Source organism: Amyelois transitella, chromosome 30 (genome assembly GCF_032362555.1).
Source record: "Amyelois transitella isolate CPQ chromosome 30, ilAmyTran1.1, whole genome shotgun sequence".
In the NCBI taxonomy this organism is placed as follows: domain Eukaryota; kingdom Metazoa; phylum Arthropoda; class Insecta; order Lepidoptera; family Pyralidae; genus Amyelois; species Amyelois transitella.
The window spans coordinates 881,110-900,230 of NC_083533.1; the positions used below are offsets into that span (position 1 = coordinate 881,110).

At 33.5% G+C, this 19,121-nt stretch overlaps 2 protein-coding genes across 2 annotated transcripts in view; both read right to left on the minus strand.

The window, feature by feature from the left end:
- Positions 1-178: 178 nt before the first annotated feature.
- Positions 179-7,051, minus strand: LOC106142997 (uncharacterized). The gene is made up of 7 exons (XM_060953036.1): positions 6,621-7,051; positions 5,501-5,593; positions 4,203-4,349; positions 2,875-2,979; positions 2,256-2,450; positions 1,429-1,565; positions 179-369 (listed from the first exon to the last, which is right to left on the minus strand). The coding sequence occupies exons 1-7, from the start codon at positions 6,679-6,681 to the stop codon at positions 253-255; spliced, it is 855 nt and encodes a 284-aa protein (XP_060809019.1). The 5' UTR covers positions 6,682-7,051; the 3' UTR covers positions 179-252.
- Positions 7,052-15,941: 8,890 nt separating this feature from the next.
- LOC106143007 (serine/threonine-protein kinase BRSK2) overlaps positions 15,942-19,121 on the minus strand; it is a 38,221-nt gene continuing 35,041 nt past the window's right edge. Inside the window, exons 23-25 of the mRNA XM_060953012.1 lie at positions 18,825-18,884; positions 17,635-17,719; positions 15,942-16,264 (exon numbers count right to left, since the gene is read on the minus strand). Coding sequence (XP_060808995.1) covers positions 16,107-16,264; positions 17,635-17,719; positions 18,825-18,884 — 303 coding nt within the window. The 3' untranslated portion in view covers positions 15,942-16,106. The remainder of the gene's footprint in view (positions 16,265-17,634; positions 17,720-18,824; positions 18,885-19,121) is intronic.

The following is a 19,121-nucleotide window of genomic DNA, read 5'->3' on the forward strand; positions in this document are numbered from 1 at the left end:
AGTGCTGGGAACCACACGGCATGAGTGACGTCGAGAGGAAATAATTAATCACTACATAGTATAAAAAAAGTCGCTATTTTAGTCTTGTTTGTCTGTATGCTTAAACCTTTAAAATTACGCAACGGATTTTGATGCGGTTTTTTTGTAACAGGTAGAGTGATTCAAGAGGAAGGTTTTTATATATATTTTTTTCCGAATTTTGCACCCGTGCGAAGCCGGGGCGGGTCGTTAGTGTCACAAATAATACAAGGTTCAAGTCCTGGGTGTTGGATACAAGACTCCTTTCACCTTGGAATATAAAACTTCATCATTGACTGGTCGTGTTCCTGAACTCTTCAATTCTAACTCTGCATATTGTAATTCAGAATTCTGCAAAAAAGTTATCATACATACATACATAAAATCACGCCTCTTTCCCGGAGGGGTAGGCAGAGACTAGCTCTTTCCACTTGCCACGATCTCTGCATACTTCGTTCGCTTCATCCACATTCATTACTCTCTTCATGCTAGCTCGGTGGTTTCGTTAAAAAGTTATCATCATCGTAATATATATCATCATCATGGTAATGTATACATTCATTCATGTTTTTTAATGTAGACAATGTGCATTCTTCCACGATTTAGATTTAAGAGATCTATATTTGTAAATTGACGTCCGATGAAAATGCTGCAGTGTAGTTTGTTCCGCCGCATCTTATACACGTGCGCTTTGGAAGCGGTAGTAGTTGTAATTAGATTTAAGTGATGTGACGTCAATAAGTGATAGCTTGTTTCCAATTTTGAACATAAATCTTTTCTATTCTATTATAATATATTTTCAAATTGCATAATATGTTTACGCGCAGAAAGGCACAGGTTCAAATCCCACCATCGGCCATGTGACAATGACTATTTTCAAAGTTGTGTACATTAGTTTGAATGCTAACCGACGCTCGATTGGGTCATGGTTACACATACAGTTGCTTATACCCTTACATTGAGTATTGCAAGATTGCAACGGGTTTTTGTGAACATACATACTTACATAAAATCACGTCTATATCGTCCCTTGCGGGGAGGAAAGGCCACGTTCAGATTAGAATTGAGATTCAAATAATGACAGGTTGGCTAGCCCATCGCCTATAAGAGGTATCCCAAATGTATAACCCTCTACCGTAGTCGCCTTTTACGACATCCATGCGAAACATTTGTTACCGTTTCTTCTGCACTGACGCGGCAGTAAACTTAGTTTCAAGTAATTTATTTAACGTCAACCAATGTTGTGAAACCAAAGATTTGACAATTATTAAGCGATATGAAGTAGGTATCCTATAATAATGAATAAAAATTTTGAATTTGAATTTGTAAGATATGGAAGGTTCTATTCTAAAGTGTCGGTAACCAGACGGCACAGGCTATAAAATGAGAGAGAGTATGAATGTTACTTACATAAGTGATCTCTCCATATGTGTTACATTCATCTTTTCCTTTGCAAAGTTTCCAATACAGAATTATAGCAATTAATAACACTATGAAAGTACCAAAAATTCCTCCAATCACAGGAATTGTCGAAAATGAAGCTTTTTCTGAAAATAATAAGGTCAAAAATAGTTTTTTTTTTAAATTTAGTTTATACTTAAGACTTTCTAAAAGTTTTATTTTTTATTTTGTTTCATAATAAATAAGTAAGTGAGTAAGTAAATGCTTTATTGTTCACTAAAAGATTTTACATTACATTACAAATATTAAACAGTACAGTACAAAGGCGGACTTATCCCTAAGTGGGATCTCTTCCAGCCAATTGACTGACAAATAACGTAATGAGTAGCTACAAATCTGTAAGTTCACGAACACTATCATAATTTTATGGTCTGTGTACACTTTTATAAAAAAAACATAAAGTATAACATTATAGTCACGTCTATATCCCTTGCGGGGTAGACAGTGCCAACAGTCTTGAAAAGGCTGAACGGCCACGTTCAGCTATTTGGCTTAATGATAGAATTGAGATTCAAATAGGGACAGGTTGCTAGCCCATCGCCTAAAAAAGAATCCCAAATTTGTAAGCCTATCCCTTAGTCGACATCCATGGGAAAGAGATGGAGTGGTCCTATTCTTTTTTGTATTGGTGCCGGGAGCTACACGGCACTTTTACTAATTAAATACAATTCCATCATTGTGCCATACAGCTAAACGTGACCTTTTAGTTTTTTAGAGACTGTTGACTTCGTCTACTCCGTAAGGAATAAAGAGATATTTTATTTCTGTATACTTACTTCTTTTAAACTTGACCACTTTTAACAAATTCCTTTGGCATTCCAAAATTGTTCTTCCGGTAGAAGAGCCATTCAGTGAATTATAAGAACATTTATGTTGAAGGCATGCGAATGTTGTTCCGTCAGATTTTACGTCTAGTTCAAAATTAACGTCGAAGTAATTGGCATAATCGTTTTGGAAAATATTATTGTTATCTGAAATACAAAATACATAATATTATCTTATATTTATATAAAATTCTCGTGTCACAATGTTCGTTCCCGTTATCCTCCGAAACGGCTTGACCGATTTAGATGAAATTTTGTTAGCATGTTGAGTGGGTCTGAGAATATGTCGGCCTCTGTGGCGCAGTGGTAGTACGCTTGTCTGTGACACCGGAGGTCCCGGGTTCGAATCCCGGCCAGGGCATGATGAGAAAAGAACTTTTTCTCATTGGCCTGGGTCTTGGATGTTTATCTATATAAGTATTTATTATAAAATATAGTATCGTTGAGTTAGTATCTCGTAACACAAGTCTCGAACTTACTTCGAGGCTAACTCAATCAGTGTAATTTGTCCCATATATATTTATTTATTTATATTTATTTATGTATGTTAGAATTGATTGGTCAGACTTACCATCGAATGAAATCCAATTGATTGTGCCTTCATCAGCCTTGCACGACGCATTAAACTTTTCATTTCCATAATAAGCATATTCAACTGATTTGGAATAATCTGAAACTAATAAAACACATTTAACCTCAAGTACCCGAAACCGTAGCCGTGTGGATCCCGGCACTAATACAAAAAAGAAAAGGACCACTCCATCTCTTTCCCATGGATGTCGTAAAAGGCGATTAAGGGATAAGCTTACAAACTTGGGATTATTTTTTAAGTCGATGTGCTAGCAACCTGTCACTATTTGAATCTCAATTCTATCATTAAGCCAAACAGCTGAACGTGGCCATTCAGCCTTTTCAAGACGGTTGGCTCTGTCTACCCCGCAAGGGATATAGACGTGACCATATGTATGCATACATACATACAGACAAAAATACATATAATCACGTACCCCTTGCGGAGTAGACAGAGCCAACAGTCTTATAAATACTTATAGGCCACGGTCAGCTGCTTGGCTTACTGATAGAATTGACATTCATATAAAGTGAGAGGTTGCAAGCCCATCGCTTAAAAGAAGAATACCAAGTTTATAAGCTCATTAGTCTTAGTCGCATTTTACGACGTCATTGGGAAAGAGATGGAGTGGTCCTATTCTTTTTTTACTATTGGTGCCGGGAACCACACGCGCACTATACGAAGAATAAATTAAGTTATTTTTCCCGTATAAATATGTCAAAGAAGTTTTGTTTTTTGATTTTATTTACATCCCTTTTTTTAGGTAACCTCTATCTTTTTTATACTGGCAACATTAAGTCTGTGGTACGATGTAAGATGTTTAAAGATGTGTTCTGAAAAAGTCTAATGAAATAAGGAGATTAACGATTTATTTCCGCTCTGTCTCACTTTCACTAATCTATCTATACATATAATAAAAAAGTAAAAATATTTTGTCTGTAAATTTAGTATTTTTGACTGAAATGGATAGAGAGACACTTAGAATAAATAATAGAAAGCAATTTTTTTTTTGTCTGTCTGTATGTATGATCACGCTTATCTCCGAAAGTACTGAACCGATTTACTTAAAACTTTCACAAATTGCTTTGTTAACTCAGAAAAACATTTAAAGATTGCTTCATCAAAATCGGTTCACTAAAAAAAAGTTACTGTCATTTGAATGAACATAAGGCATGAGTTTGCCTGCAAATAAATTTAGGCGGAAAAATTCTAAAATTACGCGGACGAAGTCGCGGGCAACAGCTAGTCATATATATTTATCTAGCTATCCACATATATTTCTTTATTTATCCACGCCGTAAAGTCTTTAATTGTATCACTAATCTTACCTGTAGAATTAACGCCTTGTTTAACTTCTAATTGAAATGATGTGACAAAAGCTCCATTGTTGCACATTGTTTTAGAATTATTATCAAATTTTTCAACTCTAATTTTATATTTTATTGGCTGTGACCTCATTTTCTTTTTAAATAACACTGAAACAAAAAAATACATTTGACGAAGTATGTTGCTGTTCAATTGGCTGTTTTAACCGACTTCAAAAAAGAAGCAGCCCGGTGTATGCCTTTGACCAGTGGCGTAACTATACCATTCGTGGCCCGTGGCAAATTCATCGGATAGGTACGTTCTAAAACTGGGTTACAACCCTTTTTTTTACAAAAGATTTGAATTTTTAATATTTTTTTTACTTGTGTAGGAAACTGAGTAGATCACAAAAATAAATCAAAGACTAAAACTTTTTTTACTAAACATGTATGATAAATAAGAAATGTTTGGAGTTGGGAATCTCCTCTGACCGGGGGCCCCTTCCGGCTGGGGGCCCGTGGCATTTTGCCGACTTGCCACCCTGTAGTTACGCCACTGCCTTTGACCATGGATCCTGGATTGGGTGAGTCAGGTTTTCACACGAAGCGACTCCCGTCTGACCTCTGCAACCTTTCCAGGGGAACCTGACCCGTATTGGATCGATCATGGTCACACATCCAGTTGCCTGAATGTGAAGGTTTCCTCACGATGTTTTCCCTCACCGTAATAGAAGAAGCAAGAAGCTTCTGCCGTGTGGTTTCCGGCACCAATACAAAAAAGAATAGGACCACTCCATCTCTTTCCCATGGATGTCGTAAAAGCCGACTAAGGGGTAGGCTTATAAACTTGGGATTCTCCTTTTAGGCGATGGGCTAGCAACCTGTCACTATTTGAATCTCAATCCTATCTTAAAGCCAAATAGCTGAACGTGGCCTATCAGTCTTTACAAGACTGTAGGCTCTGTCTACCCCGCAAGGGATATAGCCGTGATTGTATGTATGTATGTATGTATGTAAGAAGCTTCTAATATACATATAGTGAACTAGCTGTGCCCGCGACTTCGTCCGCGTGGAATAGTTATTTTGGGCATCATTGAGCCCTCAAAGCTGAATAATTTTCCCAGTTTTTTTTCACATTTACCATTATTTCTTCGCACCTAATAGTTGCAGCGTAATGTTATATAGCCTAAAGCCTTTCGCGATAAATGGTCTATTCAACACAAAAAGAATTATTCAATTTGAACCGGTAGTTCCTGAAATTAGCGCGTTCAAACAAACAAACTCTTAAGCTTTATAATATTAGTTTAGATATCATTACTTACCTTTCTTGACGGAATACATGAGTTCTAATGGATTACTGCCATTATTTTCACAGATTACCTCATATTCTTGTCCAATATGTTTTGTTGATTTTGCTGAAAAGGAATAATTATTATCTATTGTTTCATAAATAATTTTTTCAAACTATTCATGAATATATGAATATTGTATTCTATAGATTCATATAAATGTATACAATACAATAACTCTTTATTGCACCCTAATAAATTACATAATAATAAATAAATAAATAAGTGAAGGAAGTATGCAGACATCGTGGCAAGTGGAAAGATGTAGTCTCTGCCTACCCATCCAGGAAAAAGGCGTGAGTTTATGTATGTACTTATGTATGTATATATAACAGCAAATTCAAAATCATGTAATTAAAATCATAGCAGCAAATGACAGCGACCTTATCACTAACAGCGATATCTACCAGGTTACCTTAATTCCAGGTAGGTATTCATAAATAATTGTATGTACGGTTCTTACTATTTTAATATTAATTCCTACTTTTTTTATAAATATATAATTAAAATCTTGAATATAAAGAGGAAATTTGTGGTTTTTTAAGCGACTTCAAAAACAGAAGGAATCACTTTTTTTTATGAATGTCCGCGGATAACTTTGTGTGTGTGTGTGTAATGTGAACGGATAATAATTTTTTTGGTTTTTGTTGGCAAGGGAGTATCCCAAGAGTGATCCCATGGTAAGGAAACCAGGATCTGATGGTGGAATTCTGAAGAAATTAAGGGGGAAACTCTCGAAAAAATTGTTGGTAAACAAAATTAATTTTTACTTTTTATTTTCCATTTTGAAGTTGTTTTTTTTTTTTGGTTTATAAAAATTATTTGTTATAAATAAACTTGAAAGTTACTGGATCACTTTCGATATAATTTGGTCAGCGAATGCAATGAATTTAGTATATTTTATTAACAAAGCAGATACTCATATAGTGTTTTGTCATCATTTGAAATTTCGTCTTATCTAACCTACAGCTGAATGTGATTCTTCAGTTTTTTCGAGGTTATCGGCTCTATCTACCCGTAAGGGATAAAGACGAGGACTATATGTGTGTATATATTTTTTCTGTTTATATAAAATATGACAAATTAAACTTACCGATAAGTTCAGAAGACACGTTCATACATAAAAAAAGTTGAAATAAAACCAATTTATACATTTTATTATTGTGACATTTGAGTATGACAATATTCCACTAAATTAAATTTGTATAAACCACAATAAATTATTTAACAACGCCAAAACAATGTAATTTTCACGAACTTCGTAAGTAAATTTGTCTTGCAATATATATCTAACATATGTATTGTAATTCTATAATATTTCGCTAGAATCGGTATTAGTCAATTTTTGGAAAGAGGTAGTCTCTGCCTACCCTTCCGGGAAAGAGGCGTGATTTTATGTATGTATGTATGTATTTTGTATCCTTGTTTTTCACACAATTAGGATTTTCAATGTTTTCCTATATAGATATGTAAGATATTTTATCACATTATATAAATTAAACAATAATTCTTCAAATGTTACAAATTACGACACTAATCTCAAATGGTCAACATAATGTAATAACTCCCTAGGCTATTATACAGACGTATAAATAACTTCATGGTCATAACAGGAAAATATTAAAATACCGAAATGTGTAAGATTTACATACCTACATACCATCACGCCTGTTTCCCATTGGGGTAGGCAGAGACTATGGATTTCCACTTGCTACGATCCTTACAGACCTCTCCCGCTTCCTCCACACTCATTTCTTTTCATGCATATTCGACGTTTACCGGTAGGTACTCCTAACATCTTTCTTTCTCAAGACATTTCAAATGTGTAAGATTTAAAGGTTATATAATACATACATACATACATACATAAAATCACGCCTCTTTCCCGGAGGGGTAGGCAGAGACTACCTCTTTCCACTTGCCACGATCTCTGCATACTTCTTTCGCTTCGTCCACATTCATAACTCTCTTCATACAAGCTCGGCGGTTTCGGGTACTTTTGACCTGACCCTTTACCAGGACGTCCTTAATTTGATCAAGATACGTTCGTCTAGGTCTTCCCACTCCGACCTTTCCCTCCACACTCTCCTTGTATATCTGCTTAGTCAACCTGCTTTCCTTCATCCTCTCCACATGACCGAACCATCTTAACATACCCTTTTCTATTCCTGTAACTACATCTTCTTTCACATCACAACATTCCCTTATCACGCTGTTCCTTATCCTGTCACTCAATTTCACACCCATCATACTCCTTAACGCTCTCATTTCCACTGCATTTATTCTGCTTTCATGCTTCTTTTGCCATACCCAACTTTCACTCCCATACATTAATGTCGGGACCAACACGCCCCTGTGCACAGCCAGTCGAGCCTTTTTGGATAGTTTCTGACTGCTCATAAAGGCATGCAAAGCTCCATTCACCATGTTCCCCGCGTTCACTCTCCTTTCAATATCACTATCATACTTGCCATCTGATGTAAACTTTGATCCTAGATATACAAACTCTTAATATATAATAATGTAACATAAATTGAAGCCATACTGTTTTAGTTGCAAAGTACATTTAGTCACGTCTGTACCCCTTACGGGGTAGACAGAGCCAACAGTTTTCAGCTGAATGACTTAGTGATGGAATTGAAATTCAAATAGTGACAGGTTGCGAGCCCATCGCCTACAAGAATCCTAAGTTTAAGTCGCCTTTTACGACATCCATGGGCGAGATATGGAGTGGTCCTATTCTATCCCAATATTTCCGTGGAAATAATTAGTAGTACAAATGTAATTTTTTAAAATTATATCTGTTGAGACAAAACAATTATGCATGGTGCACAATGTTGTTTGAGAATCTATTTTCACTTCGAGGTCTACAGACTACTTACTTATCATAAACATGACGGCTTAAATTAATTAATGATCAATTCAATTACTTGAAAATAAACTGTAGAAGAACCGTAAATAAAAAGATAGAAAGGAAATAAATATTTCTTGTGTTACAGCGTTTTTTTTTCCGCAGACGTCAGCAATGGAAATCGTGGGAGAATGAATGAATGAAATGAATGTCCCAGTACTTCTAACAATGAAAATAATAAGATCCACCCCAAGTATTGTGACAATTGGCTCTATCTACCCCGCAAAGGACAAAGAATTGATATTTGCGTAAGAAAACCTGCAAATAAAAAATTAAACACACTTGTTTCATTTTAATTTTTTTAATATTAACCAGTAAGTCTCTTAAGCAGTTAAAGTATGGATATAAGCATATAGCATTCTTAGTAATAAGTCATTTACATCAGACACCTTAAATCTTGCGAACAAAATGACAAAAAAGCTATTTTTTTTTCTCAAAAGACTACACTTTTAACTCTTTTGCTCGCTAAGATCAAAGGCTAATTTAAATATATTACAGAAATACGAACACATAATTTATATATTATAAAATATAAAGTAAATATTTATATATTTTATAATATATAATTTAAAAATACAGTAGAAATCGAAATTTGCTTTTGTGGGTACAAAATTACATTTTTCTCTTTGCAAATGTTATATATTTCATTTATAAATACATTATTACATAATTTATTATACGCAGACTTTAACTTAAAATGGATTTTCACATTATTTTAAACGTTAAATTTACATGACAAGCATTCTCGTTCATTCATTCGGTCAATTTTATATATTTCATTATCATTCGGTCAAATTTATATACCTTCACACGCAAAATGAGTGATTTTATTACATAGGTAATCAATTGAACTTTTTAATCGTCAGCTAAATTATTACAATGAAAAAAGCAATTTTGTTCAATATTTTTACGATGCCCATTTCTTTGAATTAAAAAGAAAGCACGACATATTTATTGTCTTCGTGAAATAAAAAGAAACCTTTAAAAAGATTCTAAAACATAGTAAAAATACAAAATCAAAATTGTCGAAGTAAAATTTATCTGAAGAATAACGAGTCATTTGATATATTTATGTATATATTCCCATTATATCAATTGAATTCACATTTAATATATTATTGTTTTATGTGATATGTGACGACTCAGGTCTACGAAGGATATAATGACGAATCTAAAATAAATATTATTAAAAAATCAAGACTAGATTACAATAAATAAATAACAATGTAACATATAATTCAACAAAATTCAATTGAACTAGCACCTATAGTAACGCACTAAAAATATTTTTTTCAAACAAAAAATACATGCTTTTACGTGCCTTTTACGTCGAATACACGGTAGAATCCAGATTTTAAGACTTCACTTTCATCGTTTGTTAATTAGCGACGATTTTATAACGACGAATTTAACGTTTTTATGTATGACGTGACAGCTACTGACCTGAAGAATGTGAATGAATGATTGAGTGAATGTATTAATTTACTGAATTATGGGTACATGCACGGTAAAAACTATAGTAAAATATAGTTTAAACAATGTAAGTTCGCCAAACATTCTGCTACTAGTATACAAGTCACTTACAATGTCTTGCATAGTACATATTTATACGTATAACTAGAGGCCGCCCGCGACTTCGTCCGCATGGAAACCCTATCAATCCCGCGGGAACTCTGGGATAAAAAGTAGCCTATGTGTTATTCTGGGTCTTCAGCTACCTACATACCTAATTTCATGGTAATCGGTTCAGTAGTTTTTGCGTGAAAGAGTAACAAACATCCATACATCCATACAAACTTTCGCCTTTATAATAGTAGTAGGATAAGACACAAAAGATACAAATTATCTTTATTGCCCAAAAAAATAATTGAACATATGTAGTAGAAACATACATTATGAATATGTTGAGCAAAGGCGGACTTATCGCTAAGCAATCTCTTCCAGCCAACCTTCAGATACATTTCCTTTTTCCAGACAACTTGATTAATTTTTACGTTTCATTTTGTTTGTCTGTCTTTTCACTCATCACGCCAAAAGTGTCAGTCCGATTTCGGTGACATTTGATATAACTATGCTGAACTTCCGTGGGAATTGCAATCGTTGGTAAGTCATAATACCTGGAATCTATTGCGCATTCGCGGTCAAATTAAGCATGTAGCGAAGAAAAAAAACCAATAATAACACAAGGTTAAACAAAACCATATGGATATACACTACATCACTCGCATTATACAAACTGGTACAAAAAGCCCTTAAATTAAGTCACTTTTGGTTGCCTCTACACTATTTACGTTCTTGTGAGAATTTCAGATTCTCCATAAGGAATTCCTTTTTTTTCCATTTCTAAAACAAACATTTGAAAGTCACTTATCAGAAGATTCACTTTGCAGGTAGTGTTGACTGTTGTCTATCGGTGATGTTACTTAACTGAGAAGATTTTTTACAATAACCTCACTGTAATCGCCACTTGTCTTTAATCTTAAACAAAATTGTTAGGTCAGGTCATGATGAGAAACGAACTTTCTCTGATTGGCCTGGGTCTTGGATGTTTATCTATATAAGTATTTATTATAAAATATAGTATCGTTGAGTTAGTATCTCGTAACACAAGTCTCGAACTTACTTCGAGGCTAACTCAATCAGTGTAATTTGTCCCGTATATATTTATTTATTTTATTTATTTAAATACAAATTAGCCACGTTAATTTATATTTATTTAAATAATTTTGTCCACCAATAAAAAAATATATAATAAACCACGTCAATTCCACCACCTACCGAACTTCTTCGAAAATTTTATGAGTAAGATGAATTCATGAATATGATGTCTTAAAGAGGATAGTCTTTTAAACTTAAAGAGGATAATCTTGTATAGTTACTTCTTTTAAACTTGACTTCTTTTAACAAATTTCTTTGGCATTTCAAAATTTTACCTTGGGTAAGAGTCATTCAGTGAATTATAGGAGCATTAATTATGTAAATGTATATAAAAAATAATCAAACTTATAATTTAATAAGAACGTAAATAGGATAAAGACAAGAAATGTATTATACAAAAATTTCCATGACATACACAATCTATACAAATTTTCTATCTAAAAAATTATACACTATTCATAATGTCACATTATCATGATCATCACATGTCAATAATGACAAATGTCTTTTATGATAATCAGTTTTACAATTAATTTTTTTACATGTAAAGTAATCGGTTACAATAGGTATAAATCACAAATAAAATTCTTTAAAAAAGTAGGCGACAGAAATAGTTTACTCAGGAATCCTAATTCAATAAAATAATAAAACTACAAAAAAAGAATAATACTTTCAAAAATAAAAAAATACTTTCAGTTTGTAAAATATGTTAAAATTAATTTTGCTCACAGAATAAATTTAAAAACATTTGTTTCACTTTTGTAACAATTAAATCAAATTATTTCCTGCAATAAGAAATTTAAATACGAATATAAACAAAATCCATATCTTTTTTAAAATTAATTAATGTTTTATTTTTTTTAACTTTAAAACGAAGTGTGCGTCTATGAAATGTATGACTCCCATTCACACGATGTACTCGTATTTATTGTACTAAAATTATACACGTATAAATATTTACATGGAAAAACCAACAACGTTTTTTTTTCTAAATATTCATATTATAAATTAATATATAAATATACAAGGCTCAATCAGCTTGACCGAATATGTACAACGATTATTTATTATTTAGCAATCGACATTGATATAGTTTCGCAACGTGCTCGCAATGCTATAGATAAGTAAACATTGTAGAGATAATTTAAAGTTTTCCAAAAAAAAAAAACAAAACAAATGCCATACTTACAAAAAGTGTTTACTTAGAAAAAAAAACAAGGAAACAAATTATTAATTGTAGTCTAAAAATTAACTTTTAATAAAATCAAGGGCCTTATGCGTGCCCTTAAAAATTTATCAATAAAACGGGACATTACAAGACTAAATCACAATTATTAAGATCGGTCATTAACATACATAGTCTTTGATTGGACATCTCTATTACCGCTTTTAAATTATCGCTTTGCATTTCAATGGTTTCATTCGTTCAATTAGACAGATGTAATATTATGTTACTTAAAACGAACATTGTTTAAAAAAATCATGTATAATAACCATGTTTAAAGACTACTAAGTACATTTGTTATGGACGAAGAAGCGGCTAGTCGATTAGGCTCTAAGTTTATACATTGACGGATTTATTTTTTGTGATTCACTTGACTAGGTACTGGGTTTTATTTATTACGCCAATAAAAAAATATATTTTAGGCACAAAGTCGTAGTCATTTAAATTAAAATTGTTTCGACTTGTTATATATGATAATTGATTTGTGGAATTACATGTAATTATATTGTTTCCATCTTGTCTTATGAATTTCACCCAGCCAAACGTGGCCACGTAAAAATTTGGCGAAAAATGAAAACATCAAACAGTTACATGGCGTAATAAATAAACCAATGGAAAGTGCCATTCATCTACGGTATCTAAAAGCTAGCCATTGCTTGTGTTATATTCAAAATTTGACAACGAATATACATACCATCTGCCAATAAAGGTATTAATAAATTAAGGTTTCTTTTTGCAAAATCATTATAGAAATATCATTAACATGTAATACCAAAACAAAGAAATTACATACAAAAGAAAGAAATTTAAACAACCACTTTATAACTTTGTAATATTTTCTTGTTACTGTGTAAATTTCTATGCAAGATATTACAAACAAACAAACTTATAAAGAATACATTTTATATTTCTTATGGGACTGGAGCTTTAACTATAAATTATGAGACAATAAGACTGACTGAACTAACCCGAGAGTTAGAGACTTATGTTGAATTACCTATTTAGTTAAACATCCTAGGCCAATCAGAAATATATAGTTAATAGTTTTCCATTATGACTTGACCCGGAGATTGAACCCGGAACCTGTGGTTCAGAGGCTGGAATACTACCACTGCGCCAAACAGGCCAAACATGAAAATTATCGGGAATAATGAGAGAGAGAGAGGATTAAATTCTAAACGATGCTCGTACGGTGATGCAAAGAACTGCGGGAGGAAACCTGCACATTCAGGCAACTGGATGTGTAACCATAATCCAATACGTGTTAGGTTACCCGGCAAAGGTTGCGGAGGTCAGATGGAAAATTACTCACCCAATCCAGGGTCCATGGTCAAGGGTATACTCCGGGCTTCTGTCCAGAGCGGTGAGGATGCAACCGGAACTAAAGCCCGAAGGAAGAATAAAAATGAAAACATAAATAAAAAGACACGAAAATAATAAAAAAAATGTCGATTGGCAGATGGTTTAGAAGAAATTTGGAAGATGGCTTTAATATATTTTAAATTGCATACAACATATGTCAATTTGCAATTATACATGCTAATAATTTTTGCAAAAATACAGCATTCATACCTTATTACATGCCTTAAAAATATTGGATATCAGTACACGGGTAGCGTCACATCATTAAAATACTTTATGGCCGGTTTCAAAATTTTTTTTTTTCTATATATAATTTTATATACGTTTAAGCCTACTAGATACAATTATATATATATAAAAGTCAGGTTTGCATGATCCGTAGTAATAACACCTTAATCGTGTGTTTTAGGTGTCTAATGGCCACTAAGTGTAAGTGTAAGTAACTTATGCACAAAATAAGAAAAAAAAAAATATTTTTGAAGCAAAATTAAAGCAACACTATTTACTCATGAATAAAAAAAACCTTTAAATCAATAAAAAGATTTGGCTTATTTAGAAATTTAATAACTGCAAAAAAAATGGGGGAATATGGTAACAGTCTTGAGGTTATTAAGGTACATACTTTTAATAATAAAAATTATAGACAGAAAAAAAGACGCGGCAAAATGAGAACCTCTTCTTTTTTGAAGTCAGTTTACCTTTTCAGTTAGCGCCATTAAACATTGCCCTTTTAATCGCAATTTCAATAAAGATTATATCTCTATCTCTTTAATATTCGTGTTATTAGAAAGAGACATGGGATCCTTTCTACAATTTGTAAAAGTGGGTGGGGCTTCCACTAAATATTTATTTTCAATTTACTCGCATTTTAGACCCATTTATGAATTTTCCCTTGGTTGAATTTGACATTGACGACAAAATATTAAAATATATATATTTTAAATAAAATTTATTAAAAATTAAATTTCCTGTTCCTTCAACAAGATTTAAAAAATAATTTATCATAAATAAGTTTAACAAAAGACCGAAATAATATAACATAAAGTTGTTATATTATTTCGGTCTTTTGTTAAACTTATTTGACCCGTTCAATGTGAAATAAATCATTCGTTCAATGTGAATGAAAACCATGACAGCTGCGAATGTGCAAGATATGTCAGTAAAAGATTTATTTATTATATTTTAGTTGATACTCTTAAGACTTAAGCCTATTCATTAAGAGTCGTCTGCATGGTTAAGATTCCATACATAATAGTTTCATTTTAATTCGCAAAAACCATAATAACATTTATAAATTATATATTTCGGTTGAAGCAGTTCCCGGTTCCCGGCACTTTATGGAAAAAATAATAGAAACACTCCATTTCATTTCCATGGATGTCGTAAAAGGCGACTAAGGTTTTACGTTCATCAATGTTTGGTTTATAACTTTGCTTGCTTATGGCATTAGGTATTTATTTACTTATTTAAAACTTTATTGAACAAAACAAATGTACAAAAGGTGGACATTTAACGATTAGTACGTTTATTTATTAAATTATTTTCAAACAAACAAGGTAACACAAATCTTTAATAAGATAATAAAAAGTATTTCAATGTTTTTTTTTTTCATTTTACCAATCACACGCTCCAGCCGCCATGGTTTTATTTTCATCAGTTTCATCAATATTTGACAGTCGTTTTTTTTTTAAATTTGACATTTAAGTGACAACAATTAGACCAATCACAGCGCAATGCGTTATTCACGTTATCTTATCAGAAATGTTTTATTTGCCAGAATTCATCTCATACAATAAAGGTGTTATAAACTTTGTTTTTTTTTTCAGTCACGTTTTGGCTAATCACAAATCATTATATAACATATTATTCGTAAGGTGTTAAACATTTCGTATCTTCATAAGCTTATCTCGACCAATCAAAATCATTATCATTTCTTCATAGACATTTTCTTAGGACAATTCGACCAATCATGTTATTAGGAATCATTGGAGCAATGTCATTATCATTTCTCCAATTTTAATAGACATATTACATTTGATAGACATTTTCGTGTTCAGTCGCAAATATCGACCAATCACGAGTCAGTTTGACAAATCGTTCGACCAATCATGCGTCGTTATTAGAAATCATTGGAGCAATGTCACTGTCATTTCTCCAATTTTAATTCGATAGACATATTACATTTGATAAGACTATTTCGTAGGACAATTCGACCAATGACGAGTCAGTTTTACAAATAATTTGACCAATCACGCGTCGTTATTAGAAATCATTGGAGCAATAACATTATCATTTCTCCAATTTAAATCTCATAGACATACAACATTTGACAGACATTATCGTATTACAATCCGACCAATCACGAATCAGTCTGACAAATCGTCCGACCAATCGCGCGCCGTTATTCGAAATCATCAGACCAATCACGCGATGGTCGCGGGCGGCGGGTCGCGGCGGCTGTCGCGCATCGAGTTGTTGCGCCGCAACTCGTCCTTGATGGAGGACTCGCGCGACCCGAGCCCGCGGCGCGGCGACGACGTCGCGTCGCGACATTCCGACGACGAACGTTTTGTGTGGGTGCCTGGATGGGAAGTGTGATGATATTTTGAGATTTTGAACGTACATTTAGTATACATACATACATATAAAGGGGTAATATTATTTATAGAAAGCATACATACATATGGTCACGTCTATATCCCTTGCGGGGTAGACAGAGTGAACAGTCTTGAAAAGACTGTAAGGCCACGTTCAGCTATTTGGCTTAATGATATTATTGAGACTCAAATAGTGACAGATTGCTAGCCCATCGCCTAAAAAAGAATCCCAAGTTTGTGATCCTATCCCTTAGTCGCTTTTTACGACATCCATTGGAAAGAGTGGAGAAAAGGAGAAAGAGATGCTTTTATCCCTTACGACGTAGACAGAGTCAACAGTCTTGGTAGGATTGAAAGGCCACGTTCAGCTGTACGGCTTAAAGGTGGAATTGAAATGCGAGTAGTGACAGGGTGCTAGCCAATTGGCTCAAAACATCCCTAAATTTATTAGTCATTTCCTTAGTCGCCTTTTACGACCGCCGTGTCAGTAGAAAGCCTCAAGTAAAACACGATGTGGTATGAAATATAATTTAATTGCATCATCACGAGATACAATTGTTTTACACGAGCTCAACCACAACGCGATTCAGTCTGCACACAACGCCATCTAGTGGGCGGTCTAGAAACTACATGACTGTATTGACATAACATTTCTTAAATTCAAATTCAAAATTTTTTTTATTCATTACTATAGGATACTATATATCGCTTAATAATTGTCAAAACGTATCGTTTAACAACATTGGTTGACGTCAAATAAATTACTTAAAAAAACTAAGTTCACTGCCGCTTCCAAGGCGTCAGTGCAGAAGAAGCGGTGACAAACTTAGCAATATTTTAAGATACTTATTTATTTATTTATTTATGTACACAAAATTATATACAGAAGCATTTATTACAGTAATTCTAGTACAAAGGTGCTACTTATTTCAAAAGAAATCTCTTCCAGTAGACCCATGAGAGGAGAGATTAATTTTGGAGCGGTACTTTGTAAATTACTAACAATATATGGATAATGTCCGAAAAAAAAAAAAAAAAAAAAAAAAAAATTGGTATATACACATTGTATTTACTTTGTGTAAGTTTATTTTTTTTTGTATTTATATATTTATTTTATTATGTTTTATTTATGTATTTGTTTATGTATGTCTATTATTAGTTGTGTGAGTGGAGTACACGCCTGTCACCCTTTCCATCACATCTCCTGTCTCGGGTCTGCTGGAAGAGATTTCTTTTGAAATAAGCAGAACCTTTGTAATTTTGTTTCTTGTGTTTATCAGTCTCGATGTTTACTGTGTACATAAATTAGTAAATAAAATATATATATAGACATTAATGAGAGGCGTTCACTCACCGGGCAGGCCGCGGCCGCACGCCATGATCTCGTGGTCTAGGCTGGCGGAGGCTGGCTCGGCGGCGCGGCGCACGCGCACGCCCTGCTGTGGTCACACGACTGACACTATGTTATGGCTCTCCTCTCATTTATACGAGTATCTATCTACATGTATACATATACATATATTGAAGGGTACGATACTGTTATATAACTACATATTGAAATGGTATTTCATCCTAATTTGGTGTAGGCAACCTTCTTTATATATATATATATATATATAATATATATATACATACATATCATCACGTCTATATACCTTACGGGGTACACAGAGCCAATAGTCTTGAAAAGACTGATAGGCCACGTTCAGCTGTTTGGCTAAATAATAGAACTGAGATTCAAATAGTGACAAGTGCAATTAAAGTAATCTATATAAGTCTTTAAGTGTCACTAAATTTAATTAGTACCTACTATTCGACGAAATATATTCGGCGAAACATTTTTTTTTTAATTTTGGTAAAAAGAAATTTTGGAATTACATTTCACACGGAACTCGGTTGAGATCAAAACTGTTTTATTCAATAATCTGTTAATAACATACATACATACATACATATGGTCACGTCTATATCCATTACGGGGTAGACAGAGCCAACAGTCTTGAAAAGACTGAATGGCCACGTTCAGCTGTTTGGCTTAATAATAGAATTGAGATTCAAATAGTGACAGGTTGCTAGCCCATCGCCTAAAAGAGGAATCCCAAGTTTGGAAGCCTATCCCTTAGTCGCCTTTTACGACATCCATGGGAAAGAGATGGAGTGGTCCTATTCTGTTTTGTATTGGTGCCGGGAACTACGCAGCACCAGTTAACCAATACAAAAAAGTGCTTTCATAGTGCTGCGGTGTTTCGGGTACTTTGTAATTCATATATACATACATACATTCATACATCAAAACTTTGTAATTCAATAATCTGTTAATAACAATATTATGATACTAGAGGCCGCCCGCGACTTCGTCCGCATGGAAACCCTATCAATCCCGCGGGAACTCCGGGATAAAAAGTAGCCTATGTGTTATTCTGGGTCTTCAGCTACCTACATACCAAATTTCATGGTAATCGGTTCAGTAGTTTTTGCGTGAAAGAGTAACAAACATCCATACAAACTTTCGCCTTTATAATAGTAGTAGGGTAAAACACTCACTTTATAGCCACTAGAACCGCTGGTCACGGACGAACTGGATCCAAGTGGATGTGTTCCGTTCTGAAAATAAAAGAAAAAATGGCTTTATATGGCATCATTGTGCCGTGTGGTTCCCGGCACCAGTACAAAAAAAGAATCAAGGACCACTCCATCTGTTTCCCATGGATGTCGTAAAAGGCGACTAAGGGAGTTTGTAAGCCAAACTTGAGATTCTTTTTTAGGCGATGGACTAGCAACCTGTCACTATTTGAATCTCAATTGTATCATTAAGCCAAATAGCTGAACGTGGCCTTTCAG